General features: G+C 32.5%; 2 protein-coding genes across 9 annotated transcripts in view; both read right to left on the bottom strand.

The window, feature by feature from the left end:
- Nucleotides 1-1,923: 1,923 nt before the first annotated feature.
- LOC132729300 (ryanodine receptor-like) overlaps nt 1,924-19,362 on the bottom strand; it is a 173,573-nt gene continuing 156,134 nt past the window's right edge. For all 8 annotated transcript variants that reach the window (XM_060715028.1, XM_060715026.1, XM_060715030.1 and 5 more), the window contains 5 exons: nt 5,428-5,559; nt 4,786-4,942; nt 4,335-4,399; nt 3,722-3,822; nt 1,924-3,392 (listed from right to left, as the gene is read on the bottom strand). In XM_060715028.1, the coding sequence (XP_060571011.1) occupies nt 3,230-3,392; nt 3,722-3,822; nt 4,335-4,399; nt 4,786-4,942; nt 5,428-5,559 (618 nt within the window). In that variant the 3' untranslated portion in view covers nt 1,924-3,229. The remainder of the gene's footprint in view (nt 3,393-3,721; nt 3,823-4,334; nt 4,400-4,785; nt 4,943-5,427; nt 5,560-19,362) is intronic.
- On the bottom strand, nt 7,702-19,205 carry LOC132729278 (uncharacterized). Its single transcript, XM_060715000.1, has 6 exons — nt 18,834-19,205; nt 17,522-17,689; nt 16,980-17,050; nt 12,144-12,599; nt 11,494-11,581; nt 7,702-9,809 (listed from the first exon to the last, which is right to left on the bottom strand). Exons 1-6 carry the CDS (start codon nt 18,863-18,865, stop codon nt 9,491-9,493), a joined length of 1,134 nt encoding a protein of 377 aa, XP_060570983.1. The 5' UTR covers nt 18,866-19,205; the 3' UTR covers nt 7,702-9,490.

Here is a 19,362-nt window from a genome sequence, read left to right as displayed (position 1 = left end):
ATGTCAGTGGCTGAGTGACTTCAAACTACTTGACCCTCACCACTGTGGGCTTGAATCCCAATAAGGACTTTGGATTCTTTCAGGTTAGGAAGCTGTCCAGCTAGCTTACATAACATTGTTAGTTCTACTCAGGTTCCCCTTCGTGTCTGAAATAATGCACAGAAGGGCATCGAAGGTCTTCCTCAACCAGTAAAGCTGGAAAGTTGCCATATTATATAACACTACCCCACCACGAATAAAAAAAAACGAAATATATAAATAATAAAACAATGTTGACTTGGCTTTTCTTGACATGGTATAGATTCAGTTTATAGGCCGAGGATCTTGTCTGCATTGACAGCATTAAAAATGGACACTCAGTTAGATAGCATTTATAATTGAAAGTTGTCGAGTTTATAAATATGACAGCATATTAAATACAAGGATCAACATGTAAATGCTGCAGATGTCATGCCAGATTCATGTTTACTGATGTCTCACGATCTGCAAGGTGTTTATGTGTTTGGTTTGCTAATGCCATGACCATGTTCTATTATGAAAGAACGGTCATGATTTTACTCGCATTATTTCAGACTGATATGAATTTAGATACTAAACTGTTATGTTATCATAAACTATTTAAAATAGTAGTAAAGAAACAATGATAGAGGGCTATGAATTTCTTTTAATATTTTTGTGACATGAAGGGAGTAATACATTGTCTCCTTTGTCTTTGGATACTACAAGAGGGTACCTGCATGTTATTACAGTCCGGGTATCTGGGTCCAAATTTAACACATCTATACCTTATTTACAAACAATTTTAAAAGACACTTATTTATAAATTTTAATTTGACTACTATGGAAGGCTTCTTTGGAAAAGATTGAGGGTCATTACCATTGCAAAATCATTTGTTCTTTGGAAGTGTTATTTATGTTTGAAGAAAATAGTGAGCTTTCATTTTTACCAGTTAACCCATTACTTCATGAGCATTTTTTGAAAAATGGCTGTTTTCATTGAAAAGTCTCCCGTTACAAGTTCAAATTGCTATAATACTAAAAAAACTGCTTCAACACTAATCAAACTTGGCACAAATGTTGACTGGACCATTGCCTTTGCAACAACATGCTCAGGCTTAAATTTTCTGTTACCATGGCAACGAGGGGACATCTCAAAATTGCCAAAAATCACTATTTTGCGTTGATTTTTTCCATCAAAATTGATTTCAAAGTGCTGCAACTTCTCAATGGATTGAGATAGAGTCAAATGCTTTTCAGCGTTGGTTACACGTTACCTTATGATCAATCTGGGGTCATTTACAGCCTCTCACAAGTCCAAAATTTTCTTGGCGATGAGGGGGACTGCCGCCCCCTTCAAACCCCCAAAACAGAAGGGGGCACATCCCCCTTCTGGCAACCCCCTGATGTATCTTTTGATTGGGGGGCCGCGCCGAAAAAGAGGTCACTTTTTTAAAAAACATTTCTCAAACAAAAACAAGTATTTGGGGCCTAAATAAGGCATTTTTTCATCATTTGAGACAACAAAAAGGGGGGGGGGGTGAAAAAGGCGTGTATATGAAGTAATGGGTTAACAAACTGAAGCCAGTAGTCAACGGCCATCATAAGGACAGTCTTTAACTTACTAAAAACCCAGGAAATATGTCTACAATTTTAGACCTCTTCTCATACTTACCAGCATCTATAGGTAGCAGTTTTTATCAATTTAGTTTGACAATACTCATTTTCAATAACAGCTTTAAGGCAATTCATCTTTATTCTCTAAAACTCTGGGGTTTTTTTGCCCCACTAAAATCCCCATGAAGAGTCCCATTATTGGGGGTCCATAGGTTTTCTTTAAATCAGAAATCAGTGACCTGATAATATTATAATTTTCCCCTCATTTTTTTAAAGGGAATGGGAAGTATAAATTAAACAATCAACAAATAATGTTATGGTGGTTTTATTAAAAACATGAAGTTTTTAACTTCTAAAAACATTCCGAAATAACAAGGTGTGTAAAATGTTTCGTTAAGAATGGAGTTACAATCCACAGTAAAAACTACAACAAATTTCTCTACCCTAAAAATTAACAGATGGTGTGTCTGTAAATATTGCACTGGAGGCAAGCCAAAAAAATAAAATTCAAAAGTACTTGAACCAAAATAAACCAACAACATGATTTCCTTAAGGTTAAAAAACATGAACTTTTCAATAAATATATCTTACTGTAGCACCAGTTTCCAAGACTACATCTCTTCAGAATCATTTTCTAAAACTGATGAAAACACATAAATGAATTCTAACAAAATGATTTTTTTTGTTCTTAAAATGTTCAAAAATAAAAAAGAAATCTACAAACAAAAATAATAAATACATCTACATCCAAATAATGTAATACTGGAATAAGTTAAGTATGCTACTTTTCAACTATGATAAATATGTAAATAATAAATAGGGTTTAAAACAAATAAAATAATCACCTTTAACAAATATTTTCTCAGAAACACTATCAAACAACTACGGAATACTAGAAAGGTTATAAAAGAAATTTCTGATTATCTATTGCACATGACCAAATATTATAATGAAAAAAATCTTATAAAGCATGGAAAACATGAGAAAAAAAGAGGTACAAACGTTTCGAAAAAGCAACAATTTTTTTATTAATATAAATATGAATCAAGATTGTATCTTTGATGAGATTTTAAAATAATAAATTGAATAATTTAAACAATATGTTACACTGTTATATAGGTAGATTTAATTCTCTATTGCTATTTGAAGGAAGTCGCGGCAATATTGTGCATAGTCAACCAACTTGCAACAAATTAAAGTGGCTGATCCCACCAGAATCTTCACAATTTTATAAGCAAAATTCATTCAAAATTTTTCATAAAAGCCACCATTCATCCTTTACTTATAAATGTAATAATTCAGTTGTTCTGGTTGACTAGCTTCATTACACAGCCTTCTTGTTTTTTCCCACTATTTTTATTACAATTATCTCTTAATGTAAAAAAGTCATCATTTTTCAATTAAACAGTAGCACTATTTCAAAACGTACTATTTCCATCATATCACAATATCTCGCCTTTTCACTCTGTTCAAAAGTTATCACCACTTCTTTTGATTTCTACAATCAAACTCCGACAACTCAAAATGTTGCTGATGTAAAATATAATCTCATAATATAATCCGATTGCTTTATAAAGCAGTAATTTTGTATGTAAAGTCATTATTTGTGGAAATCTCAGGATTTTTGTGCTCCGCCTATTTCATCTTCATACTGTTTACGGAAGCAGTCTCCGACCGGGAAGAAGTCCCAGCATCTTTGTTGATAAAGTTCCCAGACGTACGTCTCTTGACCAGTGTACTCCGTGTCCGGTTTATTAATTAGATGCATAAGGAAGAACCTGTTAAAACACAGAATATTTGTAATAAAAGTACCATACATGTAAAAATCAATAAGTGTTGATAAACTGTGTTGGTTTTTGATCTTTTTATCCTATAAAAAAGTACAAAAATTTACGACTCTTAGTAACATTGAATGTAATGACGAAATTCATAAATTTATTCTAAATCATTCTGACTTTGCAGAGGTTAATTAATAGATACATGACACAAGCATCTAAAAACTGATGAGGAAAAAAGTTGTTTTATTGAAGCAAAGTAAAATGTTAAACCTTTATGGCTAAAATGTAGGAAATGAGACAGAAATTATAGTAAAAATGTTTTCACTTACATATAGTTGGCAAAGTTGTGCTCATTCGTAGTATGGGTCTCAAACCCATGCGGCACTTTATCAAAATATTCTTTGCCTATACCACAGATGAAACATTTTGACTGAAATAAATAGCAAAATAAGTTTGTAATTCTTTAAACCACATACTCATTTAAAAAACATGAAAGATATTAAAAAGAACAGATGAAACATTTTGACTGAAATAATAGCAAATAAGTTTGTAATTCTTTAAAAAACATGACAGATATTAAAAAGAGTTAAGTCAATCTAAACACAAAAATCTAAAGGTTGTTACTTATATCAGCAACGATTACTAAATCTTACCAATATTGAACATACATATCTTCCTCTAAATCATTTTGTTTTTAAAAATACAAATTGAGCCCACCTTTATATCATACCTAATCATAAATTATTATACATTATGTTGTTCACCTTTATTTGATTAACTATGTTTTCAAATCACCTAATTCCTTACTCTTCAAAATCTTAAGATTATCAGAAATTTCTGATGTTGTTGAAATTAAACTACATGTATGTACACCATGCTTGTATAGTGAAATATTCCTGGTAATATAAGTTAATCATATTGTGTAACATAACATTTCCATACCTCCATGTCCTCTTTCACCTGTTCTAATTGATCTCTCAACTCACCAAATGCATCAATGATCAAACCTTAAATAGTTCAACAAAAAATATTCACTCAAGTAGTGTTTATACAAATAAAGATTAGAAATCCTATTGAATAGGGAAATAATCAATTATACATAATTTCTTATAATATAGTAACAAATTAAGGGCAACTCTTGCATGCTGTTGACAGTTTTAGTAATACCTATTTTTAGTACACACATTGTTTGTTTTTTATGTCATGTGCTTTTCACTGCTTTGTCATTTAAATTTCATTTAATATCAATATGGATGCTTTTATACATATGCCCAAAAAGGTTAATAATACTTCAGATATTATGATATTGGTGAGATTTTATCCCTCAGATAGTTTTGATTGATATTGGTATGATTTTATTGTGTATCATCATAAAAGACCGTAGGTGACATACCCTGAATGATAGCCAGCAGTATAACTATAACGAAGAAGAAGAAACTAATATCAAAGAGTATTCTGTAAATCTCATAGGCGTCGCCATCCGCAGGCTCGATCTCGTCACCTATACCACCTCCTGCTCTTACACCAGTGTGTAAATGGTACACAAAACACTGAAATATATACCAAACATAGAAATTTAGCGGAAGAATATAGATATTAATGGTACAAAGAACAATGTAAATATACACAAACATAGAAGTGTACACGAAAAAAAAAAATCTAAGCATTGAGGACTGAATGTTGTGTTTATACACACAAAAAAAAGAAAAAAATCAAAATTTAAGTATTTTGAACTGAATGTTATGTTTGCAGTACCCCCTATACATGCTGCACCTCATCCTGATATTAACAAGTTATGATGTTATATAAGTAACCATGGTCAATACCCCTCTAACCTATCATCCCTGGTATGAGAAGCAGATACCCCTCTACCTATACTGAGTAGATAAATTTAAAGTTTTGAATAGAGTTGTTTAACCCAATCAACAGTGCCGGATACTTATAACATACCAATCATTCTTATCGAGTTCTAAATATGTTAAAAATGACTTAATAACATAGGTAGATGGGGCATAAATGTGACAAAGTAACTTACAGTTAACATATCATGGCATTTGTAGTCTACAGAACCATCTTCCTCTTTCACGTAAAACTTGCGGAAGAAATTGAAGGCTATCACAGTGTAGATATACACAATAATACTGAGCAACATCACTGTCAATACAAGCTGTAAACAAACATATCTATAAAATGTAGTTTTTTCCTAATGTTGGAATCAGATTTTATTGTGAGGTTTATGTTTAACTAACATCCTTTAACAACAATAAAGTGATGAATTCCTGATTAAATCAATAACAACAAGCATTTGATAGTATTGCGGGCAATACAGTAGTCCCCTACCGGTCCCTCAAAAAGTTCTTTAATTGTCATACACTCCTGTGTATTGCCATTTATAATGAATTTGAGGATGAAGTCTGTATTTGAAAATATCAACCACAAAACATAATAAAATAAGTTTGTCTATATCACAGTAATGTGTTAAGTTTCCATGCTTAGTAAGGAAATTATGTTTATACAACCTTGTCATATTATTACGATGTGGGATTTTAAAGTAAATCCTATAAGGAATGAAGAAGTTGAAGTGAAAATACCAGTTTCTCAAAAAAAGAGTCTAAGTTCAAAAGGGGCATAATTCTGGAAATAGTCTTGCTAGAGTATTGAACACTCACAAATGTTGAGTGATAATAAGAAACATTATATGAAGTTTGAAGTAGATACATTCAGAAAAAAGAAGTTATTAAAAAAAAAACATGTTTTTTTCATGAAAATTTTAAGTTCAAGGGAGGTAATCTGATAAATTTTTGTGCTAGAGTTTAAACCTTGTCACATATGATGTGGTTGATGACAAGAAACTTATATTTAAAGTTTGAAGAAAAACCTTAAGAAATAAAGAACTTATAGTGAAAAAACTTAAAAACTAGAATCAGAAATCTTGAAATTCAGTCTATTTGTTGCCATAGCAACCAGAATTTTCAACATAGGAAGATAAGAAAAGGATGTGCATAATTTCCATACTGCCATTTACCCATATGTCAAGTTTCATAAACATATTTTCAGTACTTTTAGTGTTATCACTGGATCCAGTTCATGTGTAAAATTTGCCATATTTTCAGTCTATTTGTTGCCATAGCAACCAGAATTTTCAACATAGGAAGAAAAGAAAAAGACGTGCATAATCTCCATACTGCCATCTATCCATATATCAAGTTTCATAAAAATATTTTCAGTACTTTTTGCGTTATCGCGGGATCCAGTTTTGTGGACGGACGGACTGACGGACTGACAGACTGACAGACAGACAGACGGACGTACCAACGAGAGGGTAAATGGGTGGCTAAATAATTGAGTGGCTGTAAACACTTATGTGGCTAAAATTATATGTGGCTCCTTCAAGTTGTACTCACATTTTGACAAATAAGTGGCTACTGAAATCTTTAATTTATGAGTCTATTTCACCATAAACTATGTGGTTCATGTCCTTTATGTGGTTAGTCTCCAATAATAAAGAGACTTGGTAGAATTCTTATTTTCTATTTTGTCCTATTTGTTTCCTTTTGTTGATAAGAAACTGCCATAATTATGAAAACAAAACTTGAATTTTTGTCTGTATACCTGTGCAGGGTCTTTCAAATAGAAAGACCCTGACCTGTGTTATGGTTATCATAGACAACAATGAAACGGTTAAAAACGCATATACATGTATTTTGCTGGTATAATATTTGTTTGAAGCAACATACTTTTGTAAGTCTGTAACATACAAGATAAACAAAATTTTCCTAGTCCTAGCACACCAACATTGCCAAGTACCAAGTCAGTTCAGCTAGAGGGTCTTGTGCCCACTTGGCTACCAGGTCAATGAGCTTAACCATTTGATCATCAACTGATCCAAGTTTTTAGTGTCAACAACACTCATCGTTTGTAAATAAAAGTTGCAAAATTTTGAGTGTACGAACTGTAGTTCAAAGTAACAATTCTCTATATTGTTCAGTGCTGGATGCAACTTTCATAAATTTAGGCACATATTTGTTTTGAAGAAACTGGAGCTTTGCTGTGGGATAATTTTTGTTAAATGAGCAGATCTTCACAATATCATCAGAATGTAATTCAGTCACAATCAAGTAAATCTTGAGTTTATACTGTGCAACTAGAAAGCTTTCATTTATCATTTCTTCATTATTAAGCTCCATAGCAACAAAATTGCTTTGAACTCAAATGGAGAAAGCAGTGGTTTTAAGTAAATTTTAGACATTACAAAGGATAATAAACCATCCCAAAGGCTTAATAGTAATGCAAGTTAACAATAACCAAGTGAACATTTTATTATTTTATTGGTCAAAATCAAAGTATGCACTATGAACCACTAAATAAATTTTAATTCAGTAACAACAAAATATGCATCATTTACAAATGACAAACCTTTCTAAAAACCTTACAAAGCAAAGTTCTCCATGTTGTTTCTTTAAAACAATATAAATGGTCATTATGACCTTAACATTTGCTGTAGTAACCCGAAATCAATATTAATCATGTGTCATGATAAACCAAGTTCAATGGTCTTTGGCCCTTGACTTACTGATGCATGACTTAGATTTTGACACTAGATTGCATGGTAAAAAGAAAAATTATTATTGCATCTAAATCCAATATTGAACAATTTACTTAAAATATATGAGACCATTTCCATAGAAATGCTACAACTGCCACTGAACTGGCGCCATGCAGCTATGCAAAAGAGGGCTACAATAGCAAAATATCGCTTACCAACTAAATGACATCACAAATAAAAAGCAGGCACTAGGACAAATCTCACTTAACATTAAACTTGAATGCATAGAGTACATGGTCTAAATTTTAAGGTCATACTCCTATAACAAACAACGGGTACAAGTTCCTCCCTATGTAATTTCTGAGCTAAAATCAGTGTGACAGAGGTGTTCTTATCATATATTTTTTGCTTTTATTGTTTTCTTTAAATAATATGACAATTTTTGGGTAATACTTGTGCTAAATATGAAAACATTAGAGCTTACCGTTTTAAACAAGGCCATTTCAAAACATTTTCCTTATACATGTAAGTCTATGTTAAATTGGTGACCCCAAGTTTTGATAAAGTATGATGCTATATACAAAACATAAAATAATATGGACTTGCAATTACAGACAAAAAGACTGTTTACAGTTTTCCCTACATAATTTGTTACAAATTTCAACATACAGAGGGCGATCACAGAAGCACACCAAAAACAATATACTATGTATGTTGTATGTTATGCTCCAGTGAACTGTGGTCAGAAAAACAAACAACCAAAACACTTTCAACTTTCAATTCATAAGTCATCAAGCCTATGCAATTTTCTTCAGTGTGAAGCTTAACTCAAAAACAAATACATGGAACAAAGAACCAATCATTAAGCAGGTAGCCTCAGTCAGTATAAATTTCTAATTGCTCAAGTCCTTTAAGCATGTAAGTTTTTGAACCTCTATTCAAATATGTCGAATTAATTTCAACTCCAAGAGTTTGTCTGAGTTTGTTAGTAAACAGAAGAAAAATAACACTCGACAAAGAAAAAATCTCTGTAATCAAAGAAAGGTTCACTAAAGAGAACCTTTTTGTAATGAACAAGTCTTTGTAAATGTATGTTACTATTGAAGGAAAAACCAAAAATTGTCAATAATGTTTGTTACAAGTACAAAAATAAAAACACCTGTACGTGAATGTGCCCACTTGAGGAAATACTCAACAAATACTTTCTGTAAATGTATGTTACAACTAAAGAAAAGAAGAAAAATACTTGAAACAAACCCTTCCAGAAAATATCATTATTCAAAGAAAAATCCTAATTAAATGTTTCCTTTGACGCAAAAAAGTCACAATGTCTATACTTAAGAAATTCTCAACAAATACTTTCTGTAAATGTACTTTACAACTAAAGAAAAATTCTTTCTTCCTGAAAGTCTGTACAACAATTTAAAGAAAAATACTTGAAACAAACCCTTCCAGAAATATTATTCAAAGAAAAATCCAAATAAAATGTTTCCTGTCAGACACTTATGACGCAAAAAAGTCACAATGTCTTACTTCTTTAATCAGTCATACATTACTTCTTGTGATTGAGGGCACTAATTTTTTTCACTATTTTATCATTTGTCCTTCTCCATATCTTTCCATTACGGTTTTTGCTCTGCTTTTTTGCTAGCTCCACTGCTTTCTTCCTTGGGCACACTTTAGCATCAAGGTAAGATCTAAAGTACTGTTCAATTTCTTTCATTTCTATTTCATCCCATTTTTGTCTTATGACTTGGCGTTTTTGTTTCCTTGAACGTTTGACTTCCTCTACCACCTCTTCATCCTCATCTTCATCCTCTCTAGCATCAGAATCCGATTCAGCCATTTGAAACACAACTTCATCAATATTGCTGAAAAGAAATGCAAGTAGAAAACATAAAAAAAAAATGTTCAACAGCGAGTCAGACTGGAACAACATCACAATACTTACAATAGTATACAACAAGAGATCAATGCAGAAACCACATTAAAGCCGGATTTTTCACTTGGTTATAAAAGTAAGATGTTGAATTTTATGGTGTTCAGATATTAAATGATAAATATTGTAATTACAAAGCAGTTTTTTTAGAAGAGGCAGTCACTTTTTCACATTGCATTATTATAAACTTTCGGGTTTACAATTTTCTATTTATTTTCCTGAAAATTTGCCTGTGTTTCCATTTAAGACAAAACTCTTTAAGCTCTTATTATTAGCAACATTATGTGCAAGTATCAACAGAATTGGTAAATAAATAAAGAAGTTATAGCCAATGTTAAATTTTAAAGGTCAAGGTCATTTGAAGATCGAGGTCAAAGGATTATACATCAACAGAAACACTTGACCAATGCAGCAATATGTGCAAGCAGGGCTTTCACTATGTTCTGGATTCATGAGTCAATTTCAAGCAGATGTCCCTAAGTTTGCCAAATTTACCTCAAAAGATGCAGTACTTCACCTAAAATTGACAATTTATTTGTTTTTGCAATTTTCAAGAGTCAAAACCCCTACTCCCGAGTCAAATGAGACCCCTGTGTGGAAGTATGAACAGAATTTGTCCATAAAATAAAAGTTATGGCCAATGTTAAAGTTTTTAAGGTGGTTTAGTGGTGAAAGTCGTTTGAAGGTCAAGGTCAAATTGTTATATGTGAAAAGAAAGCTCTTGGCCCAAGCAACATTATGTAATGGTATGAACAGAATCGGTCAATAAATAAAAAAGTTATGGCCAATGATAAAGTTTTTAAGGTTTTTCAATTTCAATGTCATTTGAAGGTCAAGGTCAAACTGTTTTATGTCAACAGAAAGCTCTTGTCCCAAGCAACATTATGTGTAAGTATGAACAAAATCGGGTGATAAACAAAAAAGTTATGGCCAATGTTAAAGCGGCACGCCACCAGATGAGTGAAAATATTTTGAAAAAAAAAATTGAAGAAAAATATGTTCAAAATATTACAAACGTATCTCTTTTGACAAAACATGTAATACGTAACTTGTAGAAGTCATAATTAATCTTTCTTCTATAATAATATCACCACAATTTTACAGTGTGGCTAACGCAGTAAGGCCTAAATTAGCATAATATTACAATTTAAAGGTAGTTTCCATGGAAAGAAAGCTCTATACCCTGGCCTATTTTATTTATTTGTACTTCTGATAATATTCTAATGATTTAAAACGTTTTCTAAATGTTCATCAAAAATCATGCAAATCTGGTAGCGTGCTGCTTAAAGTTTCACCTGCCTGCCCATCAATCGTCAATCTATTAGCCGATTTACTCTTCGAAAAATCCGGCTAATTAAAAGATAGTTAGGACTAAATAGTACATGTCTAAATGTGACAAAACAACCTTTTATTTGTTAGAAATGCTAATTGACAATGTTTGAACTATATTTTTCTGCAAAAATCACGTATCTACTATCAACTAGATCAATCAAATAGTCTGATATACCAGCTGCAGTGGTCCTTGCACCAAATCCCAAGTGATCTTGGACCACAGACCAATAATTTGGAATCCTGCCTTGTATACAAATTACTTCTATCAAAATGCTATAACATACCTTGTGGTAACATCTGTTTCATCTAAAACATCTTCAAGCTCATGTTCATTACCTTCTTCTACATTCTCAGAGTCGGGAAAAATCAAATCTGAAAGTAAAAAAAATTATTTTTAGTCTTATCTCGGTGGTCAGTCTAAATACCATCTATCCTAGATGAATAAGCGCTATTCACAAATTTCTGTGCAAGTGACTGATTACTTATCATCCAGTGATCTGGATGGCAAAATGTATATAAAACATTCCCTACATATAATATTGCCGATATATAAATGGTTAACCATATTGTTTTATTTTATTATGTTTAATTTTCAGCAAATGTCAGGATAAGATGTGAAATACATGTGTTTATGCTTGTGTAACATGTAATAAGTAAATGTTAGTTCTGATTACATCAGGTAATGCTTTACAATTTATAAACTAGTAAAACATTTGGCATATTTGCAGCAAACATGAGAATATGCCAATCAAACAAGAATCAGTTTAAACCCGACAAGGGCTGAGGAAAGTTTGCAGAAAAGAAAATTTCTATAACTATTTGATTATTGAACAATAAATGAACATGTTGATGGTTAACCATATAAAGAAACAAGTACATCTGCATGTAAAGTTCAGCCTTTTTTTTGTTATTTTCCATCCGAAATCAATTGTACCTGATATGTCTATCTCCTCAAGATTTTTTCCTCTGTATTTGCTTGTCATGTTAAGGTCCACACTTTCTTTTATGTCACCAAACTCAAAGTCACATTGACTGACAGTTGGTTGGGTATTGATGCAGGGTTCTGTCAGAGTGTTTGCCTCTTCTACTGGTCCTGACGCATTGTTTTCCACATTTTCTTTTATGTCACCACCACTAGAGTCACATTGACTGGCAGTGGGTTGAGTATTGATGCAGGGTTCTGTCAGAGTGTTTGCCTCTTCTACTGGTCCTGACGCATTGTTTTCCACATTTTCTTTTATGTCACCACCACCAGAGTCACACTGACTGGCAGAATGTGGGCTAGTGCCACTGGTATCACTCCGATTAAATGCAAATTCAACCTCTCTAGCAGCCCATTCAAAGTCTTCTTCGAAACACTTTAAAGTTGCGGGTCTGTTCTTCAGTTTTTCTACAAAATATACAAAAGAACACATACATTTCCTAAATACAATGCAACTTAATTTGTAATTTTGTCTATAATGGTGCTTTCTCCATTGTCCGTTGACCTGTGGCAAAGATAATGTATGTTAATGTTTTAAAAATGTGATTAATAAATAAATGTTTAGAAGTTAAGTGTTTGTGATCATTAATTTTTACAGTCTTCAGTGTCCATGGATGTGTGGCTAAGATCTGTTCATAAGAACTTGTAATCATTCATATTAAGATTACTTCTATATGTCCATTGATAAGAGCCTAGAAAGATTCAATGTCCATCCATATAAAGTGGCTGAAGTAAAGTGTATTAAATTCATATTCTATATGTCCAGTGTTAAGTGGCTATAATGATGTCCATAAGAGAGTGCCTATGTGTCCATTGATGAGTGACTAAGAACTGTCCATAAGTTAAGTGTTTGTAATTATTCTAGTTCATATCAAGATTCTACCAAATTCTGTATGTCCATTGGTAAGTGGCTAGAATTATGTCCACAGGAGAGTGACTATGTGTCCATTGATCGAGTGACTAAGAAATGTCCATAATTAAAGTGTTTGCAATCAAAGAGTCCCTCGCTATGCAAGCTGTTAAGTGGCTCAAATTATGTCCACAAGAGAGTGCCTATGTGTCCATTGATGAGTGACTAAGAATTGTCCATAAGTAAAGTGTTTGTAATTATTCTAGTTCATATTAAGATTCTACCTAATTCTGTATGTCCATTGGTAAGTGGCTAAAATTATGTCCACAGGAGAGTGACTATGTGTCCATTGATGAGTGACTAAGAAATGTCCATAATTTAAGTGTTTGCAATCAAAAAGTCCCACGCTATGCACGCTGTTGAGTGGCTCGAATTATGTCCACAAGAGAGTGCCTATGTGTCCATTGATGTGTGACTAAGAATTGTCTATAAGTAAAGTGTTTGTAATTATTCTAGTTCAAATTAAGATTCTACCTAATTCTGTATGTCCATTGGTAAGTGGCTAGAATTATGTCCACAGGAGAGTGACTATGTGTCCATTGCTGAGTGACCAAGAAATGTCCACAATTAAAGTGTTTGCAATCGAAGAGTCCTTCTCAATGCCGGCTGTTAAGTGGCTCGAATTATGTCCACAAGAGAGTGCCTATGTGTCCATTGATGAGTGACTAAAAACTGTCCATAAGTAAAGTGTTTGTAATTATTCTAGTTCATATTAAGATTCTATCTTATTCTGTATGTCCATTGGTAAGTGGCTAGAATTATGTCCACAGCAGAGTGACTAAGTGTCCATTGATGAGTGACTAAGAATTGTCCACAAGTGTTTGTCATTATTCTAGCACATATTAAGATTCTATCTACTTTTTTATGTCCATTGGTAAGTGGCTAGAATAATGTCCACAAGGGTGTGACTCTATGTTTTTAATTAGTGTCTAAGACCTGTCAATGAGTTTATATTTGGCCAATATACACTGCATATTGAGACACATAATTATCTGAAAAACAATGAAGTTTGGAATTACCAAGCCAATTATTAGTGTTATTAATAACAAATCTCTGTATGGCTAGACAGTGTTTCTTCAAGAGAGCGTTTTTGGCGCACTATTTTTAGCAATGAAACAACAGCCGTGCATATTTTTTGACCAAAGAATTTCACCTTAGCCGATTTCCACTTGAGATATACAGATTACTAACTGTCTTTGGTATAAACATGTATGGAATATTTACCGCATTGTTTAATCGAAATGAAATTAAAGGAGTCCATAATCTGGCATTTAGCCTGTTTCAACTACTTTATAAACGCTCGCATTTGTATGATACTGCAGATATGAAGTGCCTAGACAAAATCGTTTAATTTTTGTTGTCATATTTTGCAACCTTTTAACTGTCTGCTAGAAATTAACTTCAGCTCCGAAAAAAGCAGAGATTAACAACTTTCTTCAAAATACATCAAACAGCATTGACCAAGATCCTAAACCAGATAAATTAAACTTAAAAAATGCAGCTTATTATGCTGAAACTGACACTAAAGAAAAATGCGTAATATAAAACAGAACGCGAGTTTCGCCAAGAATGGCTTAAAAATATTTGTGGCTTTAGTTTGACGGTAACAAAATGACATGCAGTATCTGTTGTTTTTTATATTTTTGTTCTATTTCCATAGCATGACCCTTCAGAATTTCAAATGACCCCTAAAATTTAATACAGGGGTTAAAAGTGACCCTCAAAAAATCAGAGCTGGAAGAAACACTGGCTTGAATTATGATCTTGAACTATAAACAGAACTTTCTCCAAAGAAAAGCTGGAACAACATTACATGCATAACTAGACTTCCTGTCAAAATATTATCCTGCCCCACTTGGTGGATTGGGGAGGGACAGCCAATGAGGCATTTGATTCCAATGTTGTTATACCTGGACAGAAATATTCTTTTTATACTCTTTCCCGATACATCCAATGTTTTTTCCTGTCAATTTCACTATTCAAAAGTCTGAACTAATTAAAGAAGTGAGTGAGTCTTAAACACATTTGAAAAATTAATTTTAAAGTGATGTCTGATAAAAACTAAAAAAATAAGCTACTTCCAATCAAATCAACTTTATCTTATCCAGGTATAATTACATTGGCTCCATTACAAACATGCAAGGGATTTCATTCACACTGTAAATACAGTACTGCTTGCTTTATGCTCAGTTTTTCCATTTAAATGAAAGGCAAGCAGGAAATCTCGAAGACATTTATTGGTCGGTCAGCTTGACAATATCTCACAAGGACTGTGAAGTCTTGGAGACAGCAAGTCGCAGGGATGGACAGATATTGGGAAAATTTATTATCATAAAAGCGAAGTCTGTACTGTATAAACTTTTGAGCAAAGTCCTGATGGCCACACCATTTTATTGCTCTTACATGTAAAGGTGCTGAGCTACAGATATTGGTATATTTGGCAATATTTTCCCTTAGAAGGCATGGGTCTATAATGGGAGGTATGAAATACAATATATTATTGTTGATAGTATTGAGCATCAAATGTGACACCGAACTAGAAAGAACTAAATGAGTTTACTTGTACACGTATCTTCAAGATTAATCATTTGATACCATATACATTTGTATCAGGTAATAAAATGTTCTAAAACAGAATATTCCATACTTCATATAAATGACTTAATCAAGTAATTTAACACTATTTTTACCAAAATACTTCAGAAGAATATCTAAACTATACACTTCAGTTGTTTTATCAATATTAGAAATATTTACAGGGGATACATCCATCCACTTTAAAGCTAATGTCTGGATAAGAACAAGATATTTTGTTTCAAAATGACAGACATCACAAAATGAAATAAAAAAAGCTGTTGCCAAGACTTAAAACATCAGATCAGCATTTTGACTTTCCCCAACTTTTCCCAAACCCTTCTCCTGTCACAACAACAGAACAAATGCCAACAAAGGGAGTGGTCCCATATGGCTGCATTTAACTGGGGCTGCGTTCCATCAACCTAGCTTTTTACTCTTTCTTTTTGCACCTTTATTTAGGTTTCATACAAAAAATTACTAAGATTTCAGATTGGTAAACATGTCATTCAAAATGCATGAATCTAACTTATTTTTTATCATCATATTAAAAGAAATTTGCAAGCAAATTATACAAAAACTTTTTCTGTCATCTGTACTTCCAACACCTTGTAGTATTCAATAGGATTTTTTCCAGTAAACAAGACAAGCAATTTAGTTTTCCAATCTGGTGCAGGGGATTTTCAACCTATCACCAGGGGCCAATAATCAGCCCCATTCCCAATACAGAATAGCCTCCTTTTTCCCCAATTGTTAAGAAAAAATCTTGGTGTCCATAAAAAGTTGTAATAAAAGCAATTATTTCATCAATAAATCCCGCAGAAATATTATATTGTGTCGCACTATAATTGTGACCTTTTGTAATGTTCAGGCACACTGGGACTTTTTCGCTGTGCACTTATTTTGCAATAACATCATTGGATTTCACGATTTTAAAAAAGTCACATAACAGCAAATACTTCACAAAAAAAATAAGAAAAAGTGATGAGAAAGGATGCAAGAAAAATAAATCGAAGTTTTGGCTTTAGATAGGCTTCAAACACATGAACAAAAGTCATGATTGTAGTGTTTTTTACTTTTTTATTGTTTCACAAATTTTCCAAAAATTTCTTCAAATGTAATTTTTTTCCCAATTTAAGTCAGGGGCCCTTTCCCAAAAAATCTGCAAAAGGCCCTGTGGTGACATGAGAAGGTATTTTTAATAAAAATAAAATGGTGTGGCTGTCAAAAAAAACGAGAAAACAAAAACTATGGGAACAACAGAAAAACAAAGTTTCAAAAGCAACTGTTGAAACAAATTGTACCAATGGTAGCTTGTTTAATTTCACTAGTGTTATCCTGAAAAGGAACTACATCTTTACATTCCACTGTCAATCTGAAAAATTAAGATTATCTCATCTGTTGACAAATGGTAAAAATAAATTTTTTCTGGCGTACTTTTTGTTAAAAAATTATATAATATAATAATAAATGACTAACTAAAAGCATGAAAAATTGAAGATTTTCTATATACCACCTTCAAATATTAATGTTAAGTTAAACGTTTATCATTCTAAAGACTATAAAACAAACAGTCTTTTTCGGTAAAGATACTTATATATCTAAAATCCTGAATAAAGTATTATTTTCTTCAGTTTTATGTAGAAAGAGCTACCTGCAAATTTGGAAAATACCTGAAAACTTTTACCTATGTGGACATGACTGCTCACAGGTCACTTTTAACTTTAATCTATGATCAACCAGAAGGAAATGTTTTGATATTACGGTTTACCAAAAAAAAAAAAATCCTCTCAAACATTCTGTAGAATCTATACATAAATGCAAAAATTAATTGTACTAAACTTACATGGCATTGTCACTTCTGATGTAGACATGAAAATGATACACTGATATCCTCTTTTTAATCATGACTGGCCACAGCACACCTTTGGGGACACCACCTACTTTTGCCCATACAAAGGATTCACCTGTAATTCTAACATCCTTTGGTATTTTATCCAAATTTGTGGAGGAGCTGAAAAAAGAAAACATTTAATTTCAAGGTTTTTCCTGTAGTACCCTTCCAAGAATTTTTTGTCAAATGTCATTGTTTCACATTAAAAAATAATACTGTTCAATTAACCTTTTACTTCATAGAGACATGTTTTGCCGTGTCTACGCATTACTTCATGCAGATATATTTTACCAGGTCTACCCATTACTTCATACTGACGGTAATTGACGTGTGCGGCCATTTCCCTGGAGAAGGTTTTCACGAGTTTACTTTAACACGGTTAAAATCTATATTTTTCGTCATTGAAACAATTTTAAAACACAACAGTTTTAAACATTAATCTATTATAAAGTCAAACAAAATAACAGGTTTACTATTGAAGATTGTCGAGAAAAATGGCATTGAAAAAGTTGAGAAAAGTATGCAACTTGTGGGAAACTAACTGCGGGATCTACGTATTTTCTGTGCTTTTTTAATGCTTTCCCGATGATGGTCTCAACTTTCTAACTTATTTCATTTTTTTTTGTGACTGTTTGAAATTATATTTGGTCCTTTCGAGATCAAAAGTTCTTTTATTTGTCTGAATACTTTTATCAGCAACATCAATGAATGGCCAACCTTTTTGATGATTTTGATTCAGAACTGCACATTTCACATCCCATGTCTGTAAATTTATAACCTAAATTCATGCTGGAAAAAATATTTTCTAAATCTAGATTATCAAAAAATTACAGCAGGTCCATGTCAATAATATTATGTTGAAATCTCAAACATATTCTCGTCTCTAAAATATTTATGAAATTTTTACTGCTGTCCATAATTTTAACACCTACCGACAACGATCCCAAAACATCTGAAAAAAATCATGAGAGTCTTCCATCATCAGATTTACTAACGTAAAAACACCCCAGTTATCGTAGCAAATAAGAAATCCGTTATCAAATCTATGTACATGCTTGATGTCCGATATGAAATATGGTGGGACAAAAAATGCAAACATGGAAGGCATGTTTCCGCGCAAATTCGTCCACGCGAAAATATGTGACAATTCACTATGACTGTATCTATCTATACTGCATTACACAATTTCAAGTACTTTTGGAAGCAAAAATATTAAGTGATTGTAAAACAAAATATAGATATCCATCACATTATGTGAACTTACTTTTTGTCCACCAATTTACGTTTCCTTCCCATTTCGGCGAGAAATGTGCTTTTTACTGCGCATGCGCACCAAAAAAATACACGATGATTACCGGAAAGACGCGAAATTACCGAAATCGGCGAAATTATCTAAGGGAGGCTAATGCTACATACCACGCTATGGACTGATATTGGACGTCCATAGCATGGAAATTTACATACCAATTTTTGAGTGGCTAGAAGAATAAAATGTTGATATCAAGCCACTTAAAGTTAGAAAATGATGTCTATAGAAATCTTTTATGGGGTTAGCCACTTAAAAGATTTTAGCCACATTAATGTCATACAAGCTTAATTATAGCCACATAAGTATCAGAGCGTGAACACGGACGGACAGACAGACGGACAGACGGACGGAGGGTAAACCTAAAGTCCCCTCCGGTTAAACCGGTAGGGGACTAATAAAAAGAAATGGTGAGTTAAGCTTCAAGTGACTTTTATTTTCAAAGTTTATCTTACACTACCTGGGTTATTTGATAATTAAAAAGAAA

The sequence above is a fragment of the Ruditapes philippinarum genome, unplaced genomic scaffold, assembly GCF_026571515.1.
Source record: "Ruditapes philippinarum isolate M1 unplaced genomic scaffold, ASM2657151v2 ctg17_1_1_1_1, whole genome shotgun sequence".
Taxonomy (NCBI): domain Eukaryota; kingdom Metazoa; phylum Mollusca; class Bivalvia; order Venerida; family Veneridae; genus Ruditapes; species Ruditapes philippinarum.
Note: the sequence above shows the minus strand (reverse complement) of the source record. Positions and strands in the feature narration are given on the sequence as shown.

What these genes read in the sequence shown, in the direction of transcription:
- LOC132729278 (XM_060715000.1), bottom strand. Translation starts at nt 18,865, where the DNA reads ATGGGAAGGAAACGTAAATTGGTGGACAAAAA. An exon ending in TGAGGAGATAGACATATCAG is followed by an intron (nt 11,582 to 12,143) that starts GTACAATTGATT and finishes TTTTACTTTCAG; the next exon opens with ATTTGATTTTTCCCGACTCT. An exon ending in GAAACAGATGTTACCACAAG is followed by an intron (nt 9,810 to 11,493) that starts GTATGTTATAGC and finishes ATTTCTTTTCAG; the next exon opens with CAATATTGATGAAGTTGTGT.